Here is a 23,013-nt window from a genome sequence, read left to right as displayed (position 1 = left end):
GATCAGTGTCAACTGATCAGTCTTTTTCTTCATGATGAGGCATGTTTTCCTGCTTCTTTGCCTATCTGGTAAACTTTGATTAGATGTCTAACATTGTGAATTTTAACTTCTTGGACATTGGATATTTTTGTATTCCTGTAAATCCTTATGAATTTTGTTCTAGAATACAGACAAGTTATTTGGAAATAGTTTGACCCTTTTGGCACCACTTTCTTTGGTACTGTTCATCCTTTTAAGTGGTTCTTTCTGTGGTCCTGGGTTGTATCGTCTCACACATGTACTGATCAATATTTGACAGATCTATTGGGTTCTTTATGTATTTCTCTCTTCTCTTATACTTTGTCCTGATGACTCTAGTACTGAGGCAATCATTGGGTTGATCTCATTTGTTTCTCGTATCCAAGGGATCACTATCATTCATTGCATGCTATCCAGCAGTGTTTATATTTTGTCTGCTTTTTCTTTACTATTTCAAGTGGGAGGACAAATCTGATCTTGTCTTTATTACTCTATTTTGGCCTGAAGTACAAGACTAGCAATTTGAATTTAAATTTTGGATCTGTCACACGCTAACTAATTAATTTATCTTTTTACCCATTCTAATGATCTTTGTATTTTATGTGGAACATTTAGTCCATTTACATTTATTGAAAATATTGATATTTATTTTTACTAATTTTTCTGGTTTCTGTTTTTCTGGCCTTTCTATGTTTTTCTTTTTTAAAATCTCTTTCTTGACTTCTTTTGTACTAATTGATTAGTTTCCTTATCAGTTTTTTTTCTGAAAGTTTAGAAGTTAATCATTTCCTTTTTATATTTAGTGATCTTTACTAGATTTTTAGCATATATATGCTCAATCTATCAGAGTTTAAATAAATTGATATTTTTACCTTCCTTCCAAATGTGAACTATACAAAATTTAATTCTAATAATTCCCTCTGAATATATCTTCCTTTTTATTGTACAATTTAATCTTCTCTTTTTAAGCTTCACAATAAGCAATTATTTTAAAATTTACACCATCAATTTAAATTTAGATTTTCTCACATTATTTGCTAATTCTTTGCTGTTTGTTTGTTTTTGCAAATAAATTTTAGCATAGATATTCTAAGGAAAAATTCTTAGTCCCTCTTCTTCTACCTAGTATACTGACAGACCTTCATGCAGAGATAGCCATACTTAGCAAAGCGAAGACTGCTGTACTTGTAGATCCAGGAGCATGATCAAGTGCTAAGAATAGGTTACAGTTTTGGAGTGGTGTGGAGTGTCAGGGGATGGAATCTACCAAGAACAATTATCTGAGTTTATAGTTATTCTTAGGATTTACCATAAATGTGAAGTAGAGACAAAAATTAGTAGAGAATATATAGTTACATTAATTGAAAAATGATGGCAGCATCATTTGTATACTTTGGGAGAAAACTTAGGCTTTAGTTTCCAGATAGGATTGGGTGAAAAGTGAAAAGGTATAAAGGTCTTTGTTGTAATTTCTGGAAGGCTACAAAGGAGGAACATAATAAGTTTTATTGCAACATCTAACTCCTAAGAAGGACACTTCACAATATTTCTGTTTGGGGGCATGTGGATTTCAAATACCATATTATTAAGCTAATACAGACCAATGGCAATTTTACACCTAATTAATAGATGTGGCAGGAGTGTCACTCAGCACAGATCTAGAGTAAGTTCATATTTCTCTCAATGAAAACACTTCAGTTTACAGAGAATAAAGAGATTGCCAGTGCCATGCAGGTAATTAATAATAGATATTAATTTCAAATTCAATGCTTTTTCTATTGCATCATACTTTATCAGTAGTGACCAATTTAAAAGTAATGAATACAGCATAAAAATGATTTATCATAAAAATGATAAATAAATCATAAAGGTATTACTTCATTGTTCATCAATGCATTTGTTAAATTAAAGAAAATATGGAGAGATGTAACAAATCTTTGTTCTTAAGGTGTTCATAGAGGTATTGTGTTTGTGTGTTTGTGAAGTATCATTTTTTTTAATGGTTAAGAAATTCTATCCCTTAGATTATCATGTCTCTCTTTTGGATTCTGAGGTTCAAAGAAGCTACCTTAAATTTACTACCGACCAGTATGGCCACCTTGCTCTTGATAGTTATTTTACAATCCTTGGTTAATTAAATCAAGAATTCAATCTAACTTTGATTACGTGTGTGGTGTATATGTGTGTGTCGAGAGATGTAATATATTCTTGCTCATTTGAAACCCTGAAGTTACCCTGAAAAGTCTGAACAACTGTCTCCTAATCAAGAGACTAAAGGATGCCATGAATTATAAATTGGCTAAGAAGTTTCAAATGTTTCCAAAACCTAAGTAAGCAATTATAATCATTCCATCATCCCAGTCATACAATAAAATTGCTGACAAGGAATTACAATGAATTGTGCAATCTTATTTTACTCATTAAAAAAAATTTTTTTTTCTGAAAACAATGGGACATTTTTCTAAAAAAAGGATTTTTTTTAAAAATTTTAGTTACTAGAAGCAAACAGTAATGTACTCTAAAGGAAAATCACTTTTATCAAAGTCAAAAGATCTGAAATCTAGTTCTCTTTCTAGTTCTAGTTAATTCTGTGAATTTTTTTAAAACTGTGTTTTCTTATTCTTAAATTTGGTTTGAAATATGTGATTGATAAGATTTCTTTCACCATATTATTTTTTGATGAACCTGAGGGATAAAATAAATTTATATTTTAATGTATTCATTCATTGTTATTCATTATTCATTGATTTACTTATCATATCGTTTCTGAATTACTTCAGTGTATAAGCTACTGTATTATTTTAATAATACTTATTTTTAATTAATATTTATTTTTTGAAAGAGCCCATATTTATCCATCCATGCATTTGTTCTTCCATCCATCCATCCATCCATCCTTCCATCATTTGTCAACAAATGTTTATTGATCACTTGTATGTAAGAACATTTAAAATTTATAGACCTTCTGATCAGGTAATATTTCTAGAAATGTGTAGACTGTTTTATAAAAATATGTTTTTATATTTACCTTACATGCAACTTAAAGAAAGAATGGTTTTAATAGAAGGTAATCTTGCTTAATATATTATTTGAATTTTTAATGACATTGGTAATTATAATAATTTTAGAATTATGCATATAAACAGCTATAGAAAATTTCGTGACTTGAATTTTGATTTTGTACCCTAAATTGAAGCATAACAACACCAGTAGTCAGTCACATAAATTTGTACAAACAAATTATAGGCACTATAAGAATAAATAGGTTGAATAAGATCCTTCCTATAAGAGATTTTTTTCTTCTTTCAGCTTGCTTCATGATTAGTTCATTGGAAATAAGCTTTGTATTATGGTAAAAACTCATGGAAGTGAAGGAACAATATTCACCATGACCCTCAGCCGGTTGGTCCCACTTTTTTTTTTTTTTTTAAGCTGCCACAACCTTGGTAAATTTTCTGGGGTTGGCACAAAAATTTTTCACCTGTGACATCCAAAATGGAAAGTCCAGTGACTTCTCACTCAGGGGATCGGCTATGTTGCAGGCAAATTTTACAACAGCCTGATACTTTAGACAGATGATTTTCAGGCATGGAATACTGATGGAAGTGGATTCGTGAAAACTTGTTTCTGAGCATTAAAACAAAAGGTTTTGCCATGGAATGAGCAAACATGTAATGTGATCACATATTAAAGGCTAATTCTGCGTAGATCTCTAGTGCTAATAGATTTCAAAAAAAACATACTCTTCTCTCTCATGTGTTTTTAACAAGAGGAACTGAAGTTGTGCTTCCAAATGGGACTACTATGAATATATTTTGGCTATTGTGGCTACTTTCTAAGCATGTTGATTTCTCTGTTTTGCTACCTAATTATATAATGTAGTGAAGTTGTAGACATTTATTTAAGATCCATAGCTCTTTGGCTAAGAAATTATTGCTGATTTATAAATAAATGCACTATTTGCAATTTTCACTGTGTGTGGTTTTGGTAAGGCTATTACAGTAAAAGAAAAAAAAAACACTTTTTTTTTTTTTTGCAAAAGGTGTATTTCATTGGAACTCCAAAGAATGTAATACATTCATTCATTCATCTCTTTATTGAACCAATATTACATCCCAGTGGTCATGCTGAGTGTCTGGCACAGAACCTATGGGCTATGTTGCAGGTGTTTACAGAATAGTAGCTAAGGAACGAGTGGGGTAAGTACGCTGGAGACATAATCAAGCTTTCTTTTTTTAGATTCTACATGTAAGATCATACAGAATTTGTCTTTCTCTGTCTCACTAATTTCATTTACTATGATGTCTTCAAGGTTCACTCATGTTGCAAATGGCAAGATTTCCTTCTTTTTAATGACTGAATAATATTCTAGTGTGTGCGTGTATCACATTTGTTTTCTTCCACCATTTATCAATGAACACTTAGATTGTTTCCATGTCTATTGGTTATTGTAAATAATGTTGCAATGAACATAGAGTGCTTATATCTTTTCAAATTAGTGTTTTGTTTCCTTCAGATAAATACCAAGTGAGATTTCTGGATCTTATTATTTTCCATAGTAACTGCTCCAATTTATAATCTCACCAACAGCGCACAAGTGTTCCATTTATTCCACACCCTTACCAATAATAATTGTTTCTTGTTTTTTTTTATAACCTTTCTAAGAGGCATTATTGTATTTTTGATTTGGATTTCCTTAGTGGTTAGTGATGTTGAGCACTTTTTCATGTACTAGTTGGCTACATGCATGTCATCTTTGGAAAAAAATGTCTATTCAGATTCTCTGCTCATTTTTTAATTTTTTGATTTTTTTTTTGCTGTGGAGTTGTATGTGTTCTTTATATATTTTAGTTATTAACTACTTATCAGATTTATGATTTGCAAATATTTTCTTCTATTTATTAGGTTGCCTTTTCATTTTGTTGATAAATTTCTTTGCTGTGCACAAGCTTTTTAGTTTGATGTAGTCCTGCTTGTTTATGTTTGACTTTGTTGTCTTTGATTTTGGTGTCAGATCTAAAAAAGTAATAACCAAGACCAGTGTCAAGTAGCTTACTGTTTATATTTGCTTCTAGGAGTTTTATGATTTCAAGTCTTAGGTTCAAGTCTTTAATACGTTTTGAGTTAATTTTTGTATATGGTGTTCAATAATGGGTTCAGATTCATTCTTTTGTATGTGGCTTTCCAGTTTTCCCAACACCCTTTAATGAAGAGAATGTTCTTTCTCCATTGTATATTATTAGCTCTTTTGTCATAAGTTAATTGCCCACATATGTGTAGGTTCATTATTGGGTTGTTTATTCTGTTCCATTGATCTATGTGTCTGTTTTTATGCGAATGCTATACTGTTTTGATTACTATGGCTTTGTAATACAGTTTGAAACTAAGAAGCATGATGCCGTCTATTTTGTTATACTTTCTCAAGATTGCTTTGACTATTTGGGCTCATTGTGGTTCCATAACAATTTTTGGATATATGTTTTTTAATTTCTGTGAAAAATACCTTTAGAATTTTGATACGGGTTGCATTGAATCTGTAGATTGCTTTTGATAGTATGTCCATTTTAACAATACTAATTTTTTCAATTGGAATATCTTTTTATTTATTTGTGTCTTCTTTAATTTCTTTCATCAATGTTTTACAGTTTTCAGTATGCAAGTATTTCACCTTCTTAGTTAAATTTATTCTTAGGTATTTAATTAATTAGTTTTTTGATACAATTGTAATGATTGAGCTTTCTTATGAGGTTCATGGCTTTATAGAAGTGATCACTATTTGCAGAATGTTTGAAGATAGGTGTGTATTTTCTAGAGTAGAATGGCAAGAAGTAATTCTAAAAAGAAGAAAAACAGCGTGGCGAAATGCATAAAAATGTGATACATCTTGAGATGTTTCAGAGATTGAAAGTACTTTGGCATGGCTTAAAGGATAAGGCAAGGAGGTAGGGTAATCAGGGAGAGCCTCATATACCAGATAAGCACTATGATTTGGTTCTGCTGGCTAGGGAGAACCAATAAAGGATTTTAAACTAAGATATACAATTAATCAACAACAAAATAAATTTTTTTTTGCTTTCCTACAGAAATTTCTCACAGCTCTGTGCGAGAAGAATGTAAGGAATGCAAGAGGATGGATCATCAGGAATTGTCTGGGGAAGGATGCAAGGACATTGATAGCTATATGGATATGCTTTTAGTTTTCTGTTGCGTCTGGGTAATTAAAAAAAAAAAGCAGATGGAAAAGGAAGATGTTTTAGGCTTTGGAGAAAGTTGAGGTACCTTTGGCACATTTGTCTATTAGAGAAGTCAAATGGGTGGATTAATGTCAGGCACGGAGGACATGGGAGATATCTAAGAGAAAGGTAGAGATTTGGTACATGAGTGTGTCTATGTATACATGTACACATGTGTGTATACACATATACTTATGTTTCCTTACTCTTACATATATTTTCTGTTTCCTTATTTTTGTACAGTTTCATGGAAACCAAAAGAGTGAATAGGGTTGCTCAAGAAGGATAAGAGAATAGAGAAGAGGGCATAATCTTAGGGACATCTACATTTAAGAGGTGAACAAAAAAACATGATCTGGAAAACAAGTCTAAGACAGACTGGAGAGAATTGAGACAAACAAGAGGGCTTAAAAAAGAAGCGAGCTAACATTACTAAATGCTAACAAAAGATAAAGGAGAATGATGACTCAAACAAATTTATCGATTTTACCCAGCAAGAGTGAACGGATAACTTGTGCCAGGAGAATTTGAATGAAGTGATAAAGGAAGATGTAAGTTTGCAGGTTATGGTTGGCATTCAAATCTTGGTATGGGAGATAAAGCAAAAACGTTAAGTAACTTATTATAATTATAGACAGAAATATATTTCCCAAAAATATTTGAGAAATTGAGATCATTGCAAAATCTAACGCCTTTGTTCATTTCTTTGAATAGTTACAGGAATGAAGTGGTTGGTGTATGGAGATTTGACTCCTAGAGAGTGCCTGTGGCATAGAGGTCACATTTCCCAATGCTTGGGCTGACCTGGTGTATGACACTCAGATACAGAATCACAGTAACAGTGACCAGATTGGTTAGTCTCATAGAGAATTGTACATTCAGTTAACTGATTTCTCTTTTCTTAATGAAAAATTGATTTTGACTTTGAGTATGTTTTCACTAATATTTAAAAAAGTTGATTTTTCATTTACTAATGCTAATATAGGTGTCTTATAGGCAGCTGAACTGAAACCTAATTTTCCATTTGTTATATATTTATCGTATTTCCTATTTTGCCTGTTATAGACAGACCATAGGTGGTTCATTCCACTCTCTTTTAATATTTATACTACTGGAATTTGTGCTGTGTATATAAAGATGACTAAGATATACTCTCTGCTTTTAAGGTGCTCTAATTTAGCTGTGTTGGGTGAGAAGCAGACATTGTGATTAGACAATTACAATGTCATATTTAAAATGTTATAATAGCAGAGTTTATATTAATAACAATAATATTACAACTATTAGCACTTACTACATGTGAGGCACTACAAATTCTAAAGGATTTGCATGAATTGTGGCATTTAATACAATAGCCTGAGTATCATTATCTGCATTTTATGATGAGGAAACTGTGAGAGTATGGGCCTCACAGACAATACTCTGTGGGAGTATTGTCTTGAAAGATACTTGAAAATGTAATAGAGAGAGAAGAAAGAGAAAGGCATTTCAGGTAAAAGATAAGCATGTGTGCATGTATAGACTTATAAAACAGTGTGACCAGGGTGTGATTAAAAAGCTCAACTTATTGTCCTCCACTGTGTTTAGGGGGAGGTAAGGAGGTGTGGATTTGGATTTGTGCCATGCAAACAGGTCCAGCTTTATCTTGTGACTCAGGACACCCCGGAAGTAGACTTTACTCCTGACAAGTAAATGGTGGGTGCTGGGTAGGGAGAACCTTGTTGACTCTTCTGGAACAAAGTAGCAGCCCAGTTGTAGTAAACAGGAAGGACAATCAAGATTAATGTAATGCAAGGTAAAAATATAATCAAGTCTGATCTCAGTGATTCTGTAATATTCGTTCTACCTCTGACCATGTTTACTAGCTCATGTGCAAATGTGCCCATACTTGCCTATCAGGATCCTGGCTGTCCTCCCAGGCACAGGACATTCTGAAGAGCCATGTTTAATGTGAAGAGGGGACAGAAAAAGGTGAAATTGTTGCAGAGTATAATAATGATTCTAATACTGTGAATTATATTGTCATTATTTTGAAAAAATGAAGTCTGATTATTTTAAAATACATTTTCACCAAAATGACAAAGTTGGAAATGTTTTAACATTCAAAAGACTACACTTCACTTTTGTGTGAAAATTCACTTAAAACTTCTTATTCCCTGAAAGCTATTACTTTATGTGATATGGTGTATTATTACTTCAGAGTGAAGCTTTGCTGCTGGCTGCTATATTCACGTGCAAATGAATGTGATTCGGTGCACACTATTCAGCCTGTAGCCTAGTGGCAAATGACACTTAGCACAGATTAAACTATCTCACTTCCCTTGAAATCACTTTGTTACCTGAAAGAGAGGACTACTCTTTAGTGACATCTTCTGGAAAGACCAGTTATGCAGAGGAGGAAGAAATATGAACTGTTTTGTCAGCGTTTTCTGTTTTCTCCGGGTTTCCACATATAGTAACATGACTTCTCAAAATTACAGTGCTTTCTTTTACATTTGGATGCTTTGAGTTACCTGAATTATGCAGCTGCACAATCATGTCCACGCTGACATACCTTGGACTAGTTAACACTTTCCATAAACATCGTCACCGTGAGCTCTTTTGTGCAAATAAAGGGTATTGTCAATTTAAACCACATAATCCTTGAAAGAGAAGGGATTTCAAATGAAATACTGTTTGAGGAAAGAAGACATTCCATTTAGGATAATGAGGTAGAAATTATACTATAATAAAAATCAGGAAACCAGTTTTCTGATACATATAGTCAGGGATTGGATCTGTAAGACAGCTTCTTCTTAAAAAGTTTAAGTTTTCAAGATTATAACATTAGTATTTTTTCTCTGTAAGAAACTGGGACATTAGAGAAAAGTACAACCTTTAAATCTATGTTTATGCACACGCATGTGTGTGTGCGTTCCCTGTTATCTACCAATTTTAACTTCCTATGAGCACTTAACAGTGCTCAGCATTTTAAGACCCACAAAATAATTGATTTTCTCATCCTAGGGATTTTGTGATTTTGTAATCTCTTCAATGGAGAGAGCTATAATCCAGCTTGGGTTAATTCATAGTTTCAGAGGGGATGCAATCCATTTCTGGAAAATAGTGTGGAGCTGGGCTGAGCTCTTTAATTTTATTAAAGAGCAAAATGAAGAAGCTAGATTGAATAACTGATATAAGGTTGTTCTAGTATCTTATACTATGTATAAGCACTTTAGCCATTGTTGGAAATAGTAGATAAATATCAAACGTGAAAAACAATAAAAGAGAAAACTCCAGTACCATCTGCCCTGCACCAGCCCCAGGCAAAGGTCCCAAGAGGCCTTCTCTTCCTTTCTAGTGCTCCTTAGTTGGTGATGTCAGTACAGCTGGTGAGATGATCCTCACTTGAACTCTACAGAAGCCTCTTGTTGGGAGTGGAGACTCCTTAGAGCGTTCTGATATGAAAATGTGATCTCAACAGACCCTTCAGTAACTGCACGTATTCTATATAAGTTTAGAAGTTCTGGCTGAGATTCCCTGGCCTGGACTTCCAACCCCACTTCTTACCCAGGACTGTTTCACTTACAGACACTATGTGTCCCACCCTTGTAAGGGATGGCACTCAGCCTAGTGGGGAGCAAGTCTCCAGAAAAGCTTCATTGAATGAAGGAATGAATGGACACCATAATTTCTACTTCAGCAGAGTGGATCATATCAGGTGTATTAGGGTTTTCTAGAGAAATTGAACCAATAAATGAGATGAACAGAAGATGAGAGAGAGAGAGAGCGAGTGAGCGAGCGAGCGAGAGAGAGAGAGAGAGATTAATTTGATTAATTTTAAGGAATTGGCTTATGTTTCTGTGGGTGCTGACAATTCTGCAGAGCAGGCCAGCAGGCTGGAGACCAGGGACAAGGTGACTTGCAGGTTGAGTCTGAAGGCATTCAGAGGGCTGAATTCTCCCTTTTTCAGGAAACCTCCAATTTTTTCTCTTCAGGGCTATAATTGACTGTTTGAGACCCACTTACATTACGGAGGATAATCTGCTTTACTCAAAGTCTACTTATTTAAGTGCTAATCACATATAAAAATATACCTTCACAGCAATATCTGGTGTTTGACCCCAAAATTGGGACCATGGCTTAGCCAAGTTGACATATAATTAACCTTCATCAGGCAGACAAACAGCAACAGATGATGGCCTCAAGCTCTGACTGTTATAGCATTTGGTAGGCAAAAAAAAATGCACCTGAGATCAGAGAAAATCAAGAAACATTTCTTAGCTGTGAACACAATTGGGAATCAGGCAAGACATGTACTGAATGGTGCCCCCAAGTTATTTTTCTCAGACCTGGAAAATATATTTCCAATTCCCACACTGAAGGGGCTATAAAATGGAAAGATAAAGAAGACTCTTTAGGATAGCAGGGAGAGGTTGTGGAAAATAGCTTACATTCTTCCCCTGATTCTAAAATCTGGGAAGTGAGGATAGTATTGTCCAGACACCATGAGTGAAGAAATGGCACATGGGACACAGACTGAGGCAGAAAACAGAGGGACAGAGCAACTCCATGGAGTTGTGATCAGAGTGACTGAGGGCCTGGGCTGCAGGAAGCATATAGTATGCACTGTGCTCTGACTCCAGGCACAGGCCAGAGGCAGGAGTGCACAGATGTGAACTCCTGGAGAAGATGATGGCCGAGCTATCAGGAGTCACCTTGCTCCCTCTTGCTTTCCATGGACATGTGCAGTGTATTCTGTTGTTATTAGTGACTTAGTCACATCCCTGCCTTTAACAGGAATGCTTTGGGCTCGAGTACAGCTCTGCTTTTTTTTTTTTTTTTCATAGAGATAAGTTTTCTGCCACAATGAATATTTCTATGAGAGAAACAAGTAGCATACTAAGACAAAAATCAGCCTGCTAAAATGTCAGTCCCTAAGAGTTTCACCTTATTTGTTTTGCTCTCTCTGTATGGTAGTGGCTAGAAATGGGCCCACTTATTTCAGGGATGTACTCATAATAAAATTGAAGATCATCTCCAATGTGAGACATTTTTAGAAAGAGCCATACCACAGTGGGACCAAATGAGCTGTGTGGCCTGGGTTTCACCTTTAAGAAGAAACTCAAATTTAGACTTTTGATTTTATCTCCTAATGACATTATACATTCAGTCACACAACTAGGCTGATACTATTTCAAGGGCAACACGTTCATTTTAAGAACTTAAACTGGACCATGACATTGGTACTGCAAACATTATGTAATATTGAAAGTAAATTCTGTAATCATTTTGTGAATTAGATAATTATAGACAATTGCACTTTTTGTGTATTAATTTGTTTACAATGTTAACATTTGTTAATATTTAATTTTCCCATTTGTTCAGTGTCAATATAAAATATGCCCTAAATTTTGTAATTTATAAAATATACTGGTAAAGAGGAATTTTCCACTCAAATGGCTAAGCTTGTAATCAGCTCTTTGTTCTGCTTCTGTAGTCTGCTTGCCATATAGGCAGAAAGGCAGGGTGACCTCAAGATCAACTGAAGACTTATCCTCCCCTTTGCTTGTTCTGTCTAGATAACAGATGTATTACCTAAATTCCTGTCTGAGAATCTCATGCTCTGTAACTGCCCATAGCCCATAGCAACTCCTGCACTCTGTAACCACCTGAGGACAAATTAACCAATTGGCTCATGCCAACTGGTTAAGCCCTATAAAAGCAAGGTTACCCCTGAGTTCAGGGCCCAGATTTTCAGAGCACTAGCTCTTCTGAGACCGCTGGTGTAATAAATCTGAGTTCTCTAACTCTCCAAGTGCTGCTTAGTTTCTTGCCGGTCTGATTTTTCTGCAACACTGAGAACCTCAGGATTTGTACAAATTCTAGTCTCTCTATTCCTCTGCAAGGTCTTTCTTTGGACTTTTCCACACATTGGCATGACATAATTTCATCTAACCCACCTAGAGGATGTGTACTGGGTTGCGATATGGCCTGGTGTACACAATTCCCTAGGGAACTAAATGGCATGATCTTGAGTTTTGCTAATTCGGGGGGCTAGTTCACATTGCTTTCTGCCCATTCTTGCTCTCTGGCCTCCTTCTATAATAGGGAGTCATTTTAAAAGCCGAAGAACCTTATGGACTGTGTTCAAGCTAAAAAAACATCTCTTATTGGTCAGAAACATTAATTTCAAATTTCTCTCTCTGAAGAACATTAAACATTTCTTCCTCAGATTCAGCAGCTTGGGCCAGGGCAGGCAAAGGAGACAGAGACACAGACAAACTTATGTTTAACCAATCTCAGTAAGTTCCATATACTCAGCTTTTATCTTGGTGCTATTCTTAGAATTGCTTCTAAATTGCATAGCAATGTAACCAATTTTTGTATATTAATTTTGTATACTGCAATGTTACTGAATTCATTTGAGAGTTCTGATAGTTTTCTGGTGGAGTCTTTAGGGTTTTCTACATATGGTATCATGTCATTTGCAAATAGTGACAGTGTTACTTCTTCCTTTCCCATTCGAATGACTTTTATTTCTTTTTTTTTCTTGTCTGATTGCTGTGATGAAGACTTCTAATACTATGTTGAATAAAAGTGGTGAGAGTAGACATTCTTGTCATGTTCCTGATCTTAGAGGAAAATCTTTCATAATGTTCATGGTGGGTTTGTCATATATGGCCTTGATAATGTTGAAGTTATGTCCCCTCTATACCCACTTTGATGAAAGTTTTTATCATAAATGGGTGTTGAATTTTGTCAAAGTATTACTTCTAAATTGAATTCAAATAAACAATGAATGGAGTAAAAATTGTGCTAAATAGCAATTGTTATTATGAATATTTTTATTAATATTACATATATTATAATGCAATGAGTTATTCAGAATATGTAATTCAATTTTCACTCTAATCATATAAAGAGTGAAAACACATTGCTACATTTTATGCTAAGAAAGTTTTATATAAATGACAAGTTTTATAAAAGTAAAATTGCTAGTGACACATATTGGACATAATAGAAGCTATATTGGAAAATGAATTATATTTTGGGGTAAACTATTTACACAGAAAGCAACACGATTCATATTTGGTGGTCATTTGAATTCAAATTATCTACTTTTTAGTTTAATTATATGTAAAAACATATTTGCTGTCCTAAAAAAAGAAAACACCTGTTTTTCCACTGTATTTCTCCTGTATTACTCACACAAAACACTTCACTTCTGGTTATCGAATGTGTGGAGGTTTTTCCCCACATTAAGCAATCTTCTGTGACTCCAGCTTGCTGTCCTACAATTTAACTTAATTCTAACACTATCTACTTGGAGACTGTGTCAGATCCTAAAAGTCAAAGGCTCAGTTCTACAAGATTGTTCCCACCTTACTTCAGATGACAGTCACAAGTAGTAGATACTCAGGTTATCCAAACTTCCGTTTGATCCGGTTACAAATCGAAGGTTCCCACAACCTCCTCCTCAGCTTCGTCTAGTTTGCTAGAACAGTTCACAGAATTCAGGGAAACACTTACTTATAGATAACCAGTTTATTAAAGAATACAATAAAGGATACGGATAAACAGCCAGAGAAAGAGACACTTAAGGCGAGGTCTGGTGGGGGGTGTCCCAAGCTCAGAAGCTTCTGTCCCTGTTGAAGTATAGTACTCTTCTGGTATACGGATATGTTCAGCAACCTGGAAACTCTCCAAACACCACAATTTTGGGATTTTCTGGAAGCTTTCTCATGAAAGTATGATAAATTATTAACTCTATTTCCAGCCCCTCTCTCCTCTCTGGAGAATGGGAGTTGAGGCTTAAAATTCTAAGCTTCTAGTCACAGCTTGGTCTTTCTGGTGACAAGTTCTCATCCAGGAGCCCATCCAGAGTCATGTCATTAAAACAAAAAATACACCTAGTGCTCTTGTCGCTTAGGAATTTACAAGGGTCTTAGGAGTCCTGTGACAAGGGGAGGGTCGAAGACAAATATTAGAGTAAGAGATGCTTCTAATAGTCTTATCACTTAGGAAATTACAAGGTTTCAGGAGCTCCATGCCAGGAACTGGGGTCAGAGACCAATAGATATATTTCTATTATCTCACTCCTATTCTAATAAATGCATTGTATAATGTTCCATATGCAATCTAAAATGCAGGAATTACAATTATGAATGAAGATCTTTCCCCAGAATTTTAGTTTATAGTGTATCTAGCTATAAAAGTTTATGTGGTAGCATATACTAGCCAAAAAGGACCAAGTGTTAATGTACTGATTTTGGGGCATTTGCAAATGCCTTATTGGAATTTAAGTCAACTTGGAGAAAACCTTTGGGTCTTTATGTGTACTTTGCTTCTCAGGAAGTGTCTCCCTGTGTCTGCCTTCCTAATAAGAATGGTGGGTCTGTATCACACAGTCCACTGAGTAACACTTGAGATGATGGCTCTCATCAGACTGTTCTTGTGGCAGGAGAGCTTATTTTTATTGTTATTATTGTTAGTGCATAAAGATAAGGAGGATATTTTGATTAAAAAACAAACAAACACACTTAGCACTTTGACTTTCAAATCAATCCAGTGAAAATTCTCAGTTTGTAAATTGGTGATTAGTTCAAGCATCTTTTTGCATTATTTTTAATTGCTCATATTACTGCTATAATGTATTTAGTTGAAAATACATTTCAAATTAGCTTAATTTTGTAAAACTGAAGATGTGAATACCCTATGATTCAGTAACCCAAATTCTAACTATTTACCCCAGAGAAACATTTCTTCATGTATATAAGGAGACATGTATACATGTGTATTGCAATACTGTTTGCAAATAGTGTTGCAAAACATTGAAAGCAATCACAATGTTGTTAGTACAGGAATATGCAAACCAGTTGTGGTCTCTCTGCATCATGGAGTACTATAGAACTGTTAGAGACAAATACCTAGAGCTTGATGTGTCAACAGGAATGATATAGAAAAGATGTAGTAGAGGAGGAAAAGAGAACTTTGAAAAACTGTATATAAAGTTTGATACTATTTTCATAAATTTAAAATTACTATGTATTTTATATTTACCTATTTTGTTTATTTTCATATTTATATGCATGTATATTTTATCTTATATTTATTCATGTATATGAATATATGAATATATATATCTGAAGAGAGGCATCCAATGCATAGTGGTTACATCTGGGGAGAGGAGACTAAGCTAAAGGTTGTTATTATTTTCACCTTTATACTTTTCTGAAATTTAAAAATTTTTTAAAGCCTCAAAGGAGGTTTATATTTGATTTCTTCTTGTATTGGAATCTCAATTTGGGAGAATTATTGGGATTTATGGTTTAATGAGAGAGAAAAAATTCTTTTTATAATTTAAAGCTTCTGTATTTAGGGGAAACCAATGTTTCTAGGGTATTTGGGTTGTTAACCGAAAAATAAAAGGCCAAAATGAAAGGAAACAAGCAATTATTTTAGACAAAAAAATTGCAATTCTGGGAAGCATTGACTCAGGCAGAAACCCAAATAGTGTTCTGATTAGGAGGTGAAGGCAAAGGATATTTATGAGAAGGGAAAGGGGAATAATTACATAAATAGGTGAAGGAATTTCTATTAGCGTTAATAAGCCAATGAAGAAATTGTTATAGGTGCGAATAAGCTAAATTATTCTTTAGCTATACTTAGTGATGCTAATTATAATTTTCCTTTAGGTAGTCAAAATGTCTGCTTCCCTGTTATCTTTGCAAACAGTACTTTTGGACACAATATTGCTTTGGCCCGGTACAAAAGTTATTGTGCCCAGTCCAAACATTCCAAGGTTTGAGAAGTAAGATCTGCTTAGCAGTTCCTCTGGGATGGTGGCTCTGACTCAATTTGGAAATGGCCTCATTAGTATTCTTTTGAAAGAGTCTATATAACTTTATGTCTTGTATGTTTATAAGGTGCATCTCATGTAACTAATAAAATTTCATTTAAAATTATAATCTAAACACATCAAATAACAATGCACGATATTAAATTAAGCAATGCATTCCATCTTACAAAAAAGTAGAATTACAATGAGTTATTTTATTTTTGAAAATAACAGTTTTTATGAAATTGTACATATTTTCCCAAAGTCAATTCAAGAGAAATATAAAATAATATATAGGAATATAGGATTTTAAGGTAATATTATAAAAATTTATGAGTCAAATAGTTTTTAATTTGAGAAATTGAAGAGAAGTAGAGATAGTTTTGTTTTGAGTTATTTGTTTTGTTTTGCTTTTTTCCCCCCTGACACCCTAATGCCCTATAGAATTTTTCCGATATGATTCTCCAGGAGTTTCACATTTCCAAACAAATTATTTCACTTCTCTTATATGCTCCCTGCATTAGTGATAGAAACTCAGCTCACATAGTTTATCAAAATGACAATTTATTGCCCAAGGTATCTGAAATGTCAAGGAGTAAATTTGGCATAGCTGGATCCAGGGTTTTATTTCTTTCTCCACATTTTGACCTTATTTGTCTCGGCTTGGCTTTATTCTCAGGCTGATTCTTTTTAGTCTGGGCAAGATGGACACTAGTATTTCTAGATGTTAATTTTTCCATAAGTTCTGAATCTCAAATAAAAAGCATAACTATTTTATTTAGCAGCCATATCAAAACTCATGAAGGACCCCAACTGGCTTTGCTTGAGTTATATGTTCCCCATGAAAGAAACAGTGTGTCTTGGGAGATGGTGCCTTCAGTTAGCTGTCCTTAGTCACCCTTTTGGGGGATAACGAGGCACATGATCGATGTCTTCACCAAAGTCACATGAATAGATCAGGTTGTTCTCCTACTGATAGAGGGTTCTAGGCAGAATAATACTTATGTTGGCTATCTGTGCATAGCATTTTATCTGTTCCTCTGTTATACCACTGATGCTTTATATCCTAGTACTATAATAATTTGCTTGTCACTTACAACTGAACTATGCCTGCTCAGTAGCAGGGGTCATACCTATCCTCATATCCCTATTACTTACCATGATATGTGGCATGAAGTTGTCACTTAATAATTTATATGCTGAATAAAGTAATATATTAATCGATGAAAGAGTATGTTGGTTGTGGAGAAACATCCCTAATTATTATGTTGACTTGCTTTTATTTTTCCTTAAAAGGTTATTATATTCTTGGACTATAAAGAAAAATTAACTGATTAATAACTTTGTCTACACTTAAGCAACAGTATTATATTGAGTTGATAACTGACACCTGATATATCAATATTATTTTCCAAACTAAATGTACTCAAGTAACATACTGCCATATATAGAATTTGTTTTAATATTATACCAGTGTGGTACTGGAATCAACATATTATAATCTTTCTTCCTTTTTTATGTTCTCAGAGACTTGAGGTTTAACAGAATAAGAGAAATTCCTGGGAGTATCCGCAAGAAACTCAAGAATTTGAACACTCTGTGAGTACTTATTGCTTGCTTATCTGTGTGATTTCAAAATTTATGAGCTAATCATATTGCAGTTTAAAAGAAGTCACTTTGAGGGTAAAGAACAGCTAGTTCTGGAATGAAACCTTGCTTGAGGTCTCACAACCAGGAAAATTTCTATTTCTTTCCACTGCCTATATTTTTGCTGTCTGCTGAATTTGAGAGATTTTCTTACTTATCTGATGCCATTTACATTATATTTGTTTAGAAAAGCTTCTTGAGATGAAGAAACAGAGAAGAAGTAGTTAAATAACTTGTCTATGGGTCCCATAGCTAGGATAATAGAAATGGAATTAAAACTCATGACTCCAAAGCTCATGTTTTCTGCAGTATGCTGTTGGATTTCCTTATTAGTGACAGTATGAAAACCCTAAAATCATGTATTTAGAGAAAAATTGCAACTTTATGGCTAACCTCTGATAAGAATTTTAATATTTAAAACTCTATTTTTATTCACTCTATAGATATTTATTATTTGTTGTGTTCTTATCAGTTTGCTGGCTTTGGATCCAGACCAAAATTCTCATGATCCTGCTATGATATAGCTGAGTCTGACCTTGTGGGATGATCAGTAAAAATAACCCAACAGTAAAACATATGTAATAAAAATGCAGTAACTGTTAAAATGAAAAAGAGTAGAATCTATGAGAGGATGACAGGAGCCTCAGAAGTATTAACAGTGCTTAATATTTAAAATAATTTTATACTGCATTTATATTAATACACAGAGTGAAAGTACTGAAAGTTAAGAATATTCATCATTGTTAGAACCATGTGGGTACATTCATCTTCTTGTCAAAATGTTTTCATAACTGGGTTAGTAATAGTATCAATTTAGCTGAACTTCTCACCATGTTATAGCCAAGCTAGTCCTTCTAACTTTAGAGTTGAGATCATGACTTTACACCTGTATTTTTCCCATCTGGTTTCTTTACAATTACTAATGCCTGAATGCACATTATCTCTGGTTGGGATGATGTAAGAGCATAAGAAAGTAAGGACCACAGGTTTATTCCTTGCTTAACAATAAAGCAATGGTTCTCAAACTGTAATGTTTAAAAAAGTTTCCTGTAGAGCTTGTGGACATGAAAAAGTCTAGCCTCTTCCCAGAGATTCTGATTTTAACACTTATCAGGGGGCTCGCAAAATTTGCTTTTTAATGAGTGTTCCTGGGGATCTGATACTTGGGAAACACCATCATAGAAGCTTCCACTACTGCCTACTGAGATTTATAGGTGATAACTAACCAAATATCTTATTAATTTATCAAATTGTTAATATTTCCAAATGTTATCAAATCTCTTCATTAGAGGAGTATAACAAAATGATAATCTCTGTTGAAGTTTGTCCATGTTTTGGAGTATAGTACACAATACTTTAATTATTAATGAATAACCTACCTCTTCATTTGATAGAAAACATACTTATTATTAGTTTCTAAATATCTTTATTACAAAATCATATAAAATTATAATCATTTATAGTGTTAATTATAGGGCTCATTATATACTAGTGACTACATATTCTAGCTTCATTCTTTGCTACCACACTGTATGATAAATGTTATTATTTTCATTTTACAGATGATGAAACTGAAGCTCATAAATGTAATGTAGTTTACTCACATTTATATAACTAGAAAGGGTCAGAGTCAGGATTCACACACAGTTTGATTTGTTAACCATTGTGCTGTATGGTTTCTCATGATAGCTATCAGGAAGGCTAGTTCATCATAACAGATGATGAATGTCAGCACCGAGATGATTGAGAAGGAAAGTTTTTGGTGGTGAGACTCCCAGTTGGAAGAATGCACAAGGGGTCAATATGAAAATAAAATGGCAGGCACCCACTTTATTGTGGGGAGCATGCTTCTATTGCAGGGAGTGTAGTTCTATTGTGGGGAGTGCGCTTCTGCTCCGGCTCTTCATGGGCTCCACACATATCAGAATACAATAGTGGCATTCAGCCACACATACATGATACAATAAGCTGAATTATGTTTACATATTTTCAGTGCAGGCACCCTACTACACTAATGTAACATTCTAAATCTGGGGTCCTATTCCTAGCCGTGAGCTTGGATCACAGCCAGATCTGAGACCAGCCAGGCCTGGGACCCACAATGGATCACTTAAATGGCAACTTGTGTAAGAGAGAAGGAAATGAGGTAGGAAACGGGATGATGAAAGACTCCTGGGATTGGAGAGAACTTGTGTAAGTGAGGTGAAGACCCAAGGACTTACTAGGTTCAGAGGACCCATCAAATTTACACTTATGCTGAAAGTATGTTCATGAAAGAAAGTGAAAAGTAAAACTTTTAGTTCATTATTAAGTTCCCAGTTATGTTTTTTTTTTTTTAAAAAAAACTACCAAACTACCAAATTTTGTAAGAAGATCTCAATATTTAAAGAATTCCTCAATTTTGATATAATTACAGGGTCTGTGTTACTGTGTTTTATACAATGTGATGAGAACTCTTTACTACGTTTCATTTTATGAAAGCTCTTTATCATGTTGATGAATCACCCAGTCATTATTTCATTTATTTTCATTCAAAGATCTGACAAAGTGCTATCTTTAATTTTAAGACTTTAAAAGACTGATGTTTATTGGTTTGCCAAAGTTGTTATTCTGTAAGTAGCTATACTTTAGCTAAGGTATCTGATTTGTTTTTAAAGTTATTGATGTAGCAAAGGAGCAAAATTTCCAGCAGTAAATAAATATTAGCTCAATTTTACAATTAAAGATATGTGGGAAAATTTAAACCAAGGCATTAATTTCTAGGGTAGTGGAAATGTGAAGATTATTGTTAATAGTTAATAGTGATCTTATTGCTAACAATTGGATTTCTACCAACTATTAGCAATAAGATCACTTTGTGACTTCTTTAATTTGTACCTTCTTTACTTTGTAACTTACTTTTAGGACGAAAAGATAGCTACAAGGGGATTTATGCTGACCTAGCTGGTAGCATATAAACCATCTGTGTGAAAAAAAAAATTACAAAGATCTTGATGAAATACAAAAAAACTACTCTATAAAAGTATCAGCTGGCAATCAAGCAGCCAGGAATTAAAAAGCTAAAATCTAGGATTCTGGGAAAACATGGTAGAGTGAGAGATGTCCTCAGATCTCTCCCCCTGAAACAACAATAAGCTGAACATCTAAAACTGAACGAAAAATACCCAAACTGCACACCAGCACATCTGAGCATGGGATCTGTCAATAAAAGCTACCACAGGTCAGAAACTCGGGTGTCAGGTGGTGGACTGGGGCAAATAAAGAAGCTGCCTCTCACAGCTGCCAGAGCTATATACAGGAGGAGGGAGAGGGGTGAAGATGTAGCGACTTTCCTGATCGGGGGAAGTGCCGGGACTTTTCTATGCAGCCAGCAGCAGGGCTCAGTCATCAAGGCAGAAAGCAGAAAAGTGAGACGAGACAGCAGAAAAACAACAGTTGATTTTTACCAGCCCAGTTGCAAAACGGAGGCTGAGCTGCAGCCCCTAACCCTAACCCAGAGGCCCCTCCCCCATACCCTCCGAGACCATCACCATGAAGTCCCAGGGGAATCAGAGCAAAAACTGGGGAGACTGAAGCTACTTCTCTCAGACTCTGGAGCTCCTTGAAGGAGGAGGGGAAAAGGAGAAGGTGCAGCAACTTCCCTGAACTGATCTGCCTGAAAGTGCCGGGACTTATCTACGCAGCTGGCAGCAGGGCTCAGTCATCAGGGCAGAAAGCAGAGAAGCGGGACGAGACAGCAGAAAAACAGCTGATTTCTACCTGCCCCAGTTGCAAAACAGAGGCTGAGATGCAGCCGCCAATCCCCGACTCAGAGGGCTCCTCCCCCCATACCCTCCGAGACCGATCACCATGGAGCCCCAAGGAAATCAGAGCAAACATTACCAAAACTGTTGCTAACATTGACAGGGACTGAAACTGAGAATAGCGAGTATGATTAAAATCTACAAGAAAATAAAAGACGTTAGGCTTTATACAAAGCAAGGAACCAAGAAGCTTTGACTTCACCTACTTGAAACCAAAAGAAAAGCACCTTCTTTACAGCAGGCTAAAGAGAGACCTTTATATAATAAATCTTCTTTCTGGAAAAACAACAGAATATACTTCCATTAATGCCCAGGCAGAGACGTAGACCATTGCACATTATGAACAACCAAGGTGGCAAGGCACCTCAGAAAGAAAGAGAAAAATCTCTAGAAAATGAGCTTACAGACATAGAAATATGCAACTTAAGTGACAGAGAGTTCAGAATGATACTTCTGAAGAAACTCAGTGAGTTCCGAAATGAGTCATAGCAACACTTTCAGAAATTGAAAAAAACATCTAGATGAGCAGAGCAAGGAGATTGAAACACTCAAAAAGAACCAAATAGAACTACTAGAGATAAAAAATACACTGCAAGAGTTGAAAATTGAAATAGCAATCTCGGAAAACAGAGTTGACCAAATGAAGGAAAAGATCAGTGATATCGAAGACAGAAATCTAGAAATAAATCAAAAGGAAGAAAAGAAAAACTGAAGGATGAAAAATAATGAAAGAGAAATATAAGAACTAGCTGATACCACGAGGAGAGGAAACATAAGAATAATGGGCATTACCTGAGGCGAGGAAAAGGAGCAGGGACTAGAAAGCATTTTCAGACAAATAGTTGATAAGAATTTCCCAAATCTAAGAAATGAGCTACAACTTGGAATTCAAGAAGTCAACAGACCACTTAAGTATCTCAACCCAAAAATGCCTTCACCAAGACACATTGTATTAAAATTATCAAAAATCAATGACAAAGACAGAATTCTCAGGGAAGCCAGGCAGAAAAAAATGGTAATGTATAAAGGGAAACCCATTAGATTATCATCGGACTTCTCAGAGCAGACCTTACAAGCCAGAAAGGAATGGAATCAAATATTTAAACTATTAAGTGAAAGGAATTGCCAGCCTAGAATAATGTATCCAGCTAAGCTCTCCTTTAGATATGAAGGAGAAATTAAGACATTTTCAGACATACAAAAATTAAGGGTATTCTCCACATGAGGCCTGCACTACAGGAAATTCTGAAAGGGGTCAGCTCATCTAAAACAAAATAACAACAGCAACAACAAAATACATCAGTAGGAGCAAAGTGACTATCAAGCAAATAGAAGCAAAGGAGTGCAACCCTTACTAAGAATAGGGCATTATAAGCTTAAATAATAAGAAGAGAACTGCTATAGCAAGATAGTAATGAGTATTCAGCATACATAGGGACAAATTGAGATAACAATGACTGAAAAGGGGGCATTCAAAGTTCCAAATTCACAA

At 34.7% G+C, this 23,013-nt stretch overlaps 1 protein-coding gene across 1 annotated transcript in view; it reads left to right on the top strand.

Moving 5' to 3' along the window:
- Positions 1 to 23,013, top strand: part of PXDNL (peroxidasin like) — a 495,544-nt gene that overhangs the window by 160,981 nt on the left and 311,550 nt on the right. The window contains 1 exon segment of the mRNA XM_025043730.1: positions 17,599 to 17,670. Within this exon segment, the coding sequence (XP_024899498.1) occupies positions 17,599 to 17,670 (72 nt within the window).

The sequence above is a fragment of the Pteropus alecto genome, unplaced genomic scaffold (genome assembly GCF_000325575.1).
Source record: "Pteropus alecto unplaced genomic scaffold, ASM32557v1 scaffold62, whole genome shotgun sequence".
In the NCBI taxonomy this organism is placed as follows: Eukaryota; Metazoa; Chordata; class Mammalia; order Chiroptera; family Pteropodidae; genus Pteropus; species Pteropus alecto.
This window is presented reverse-complemented; position numbering and strand designations above follow the sequence as displayed.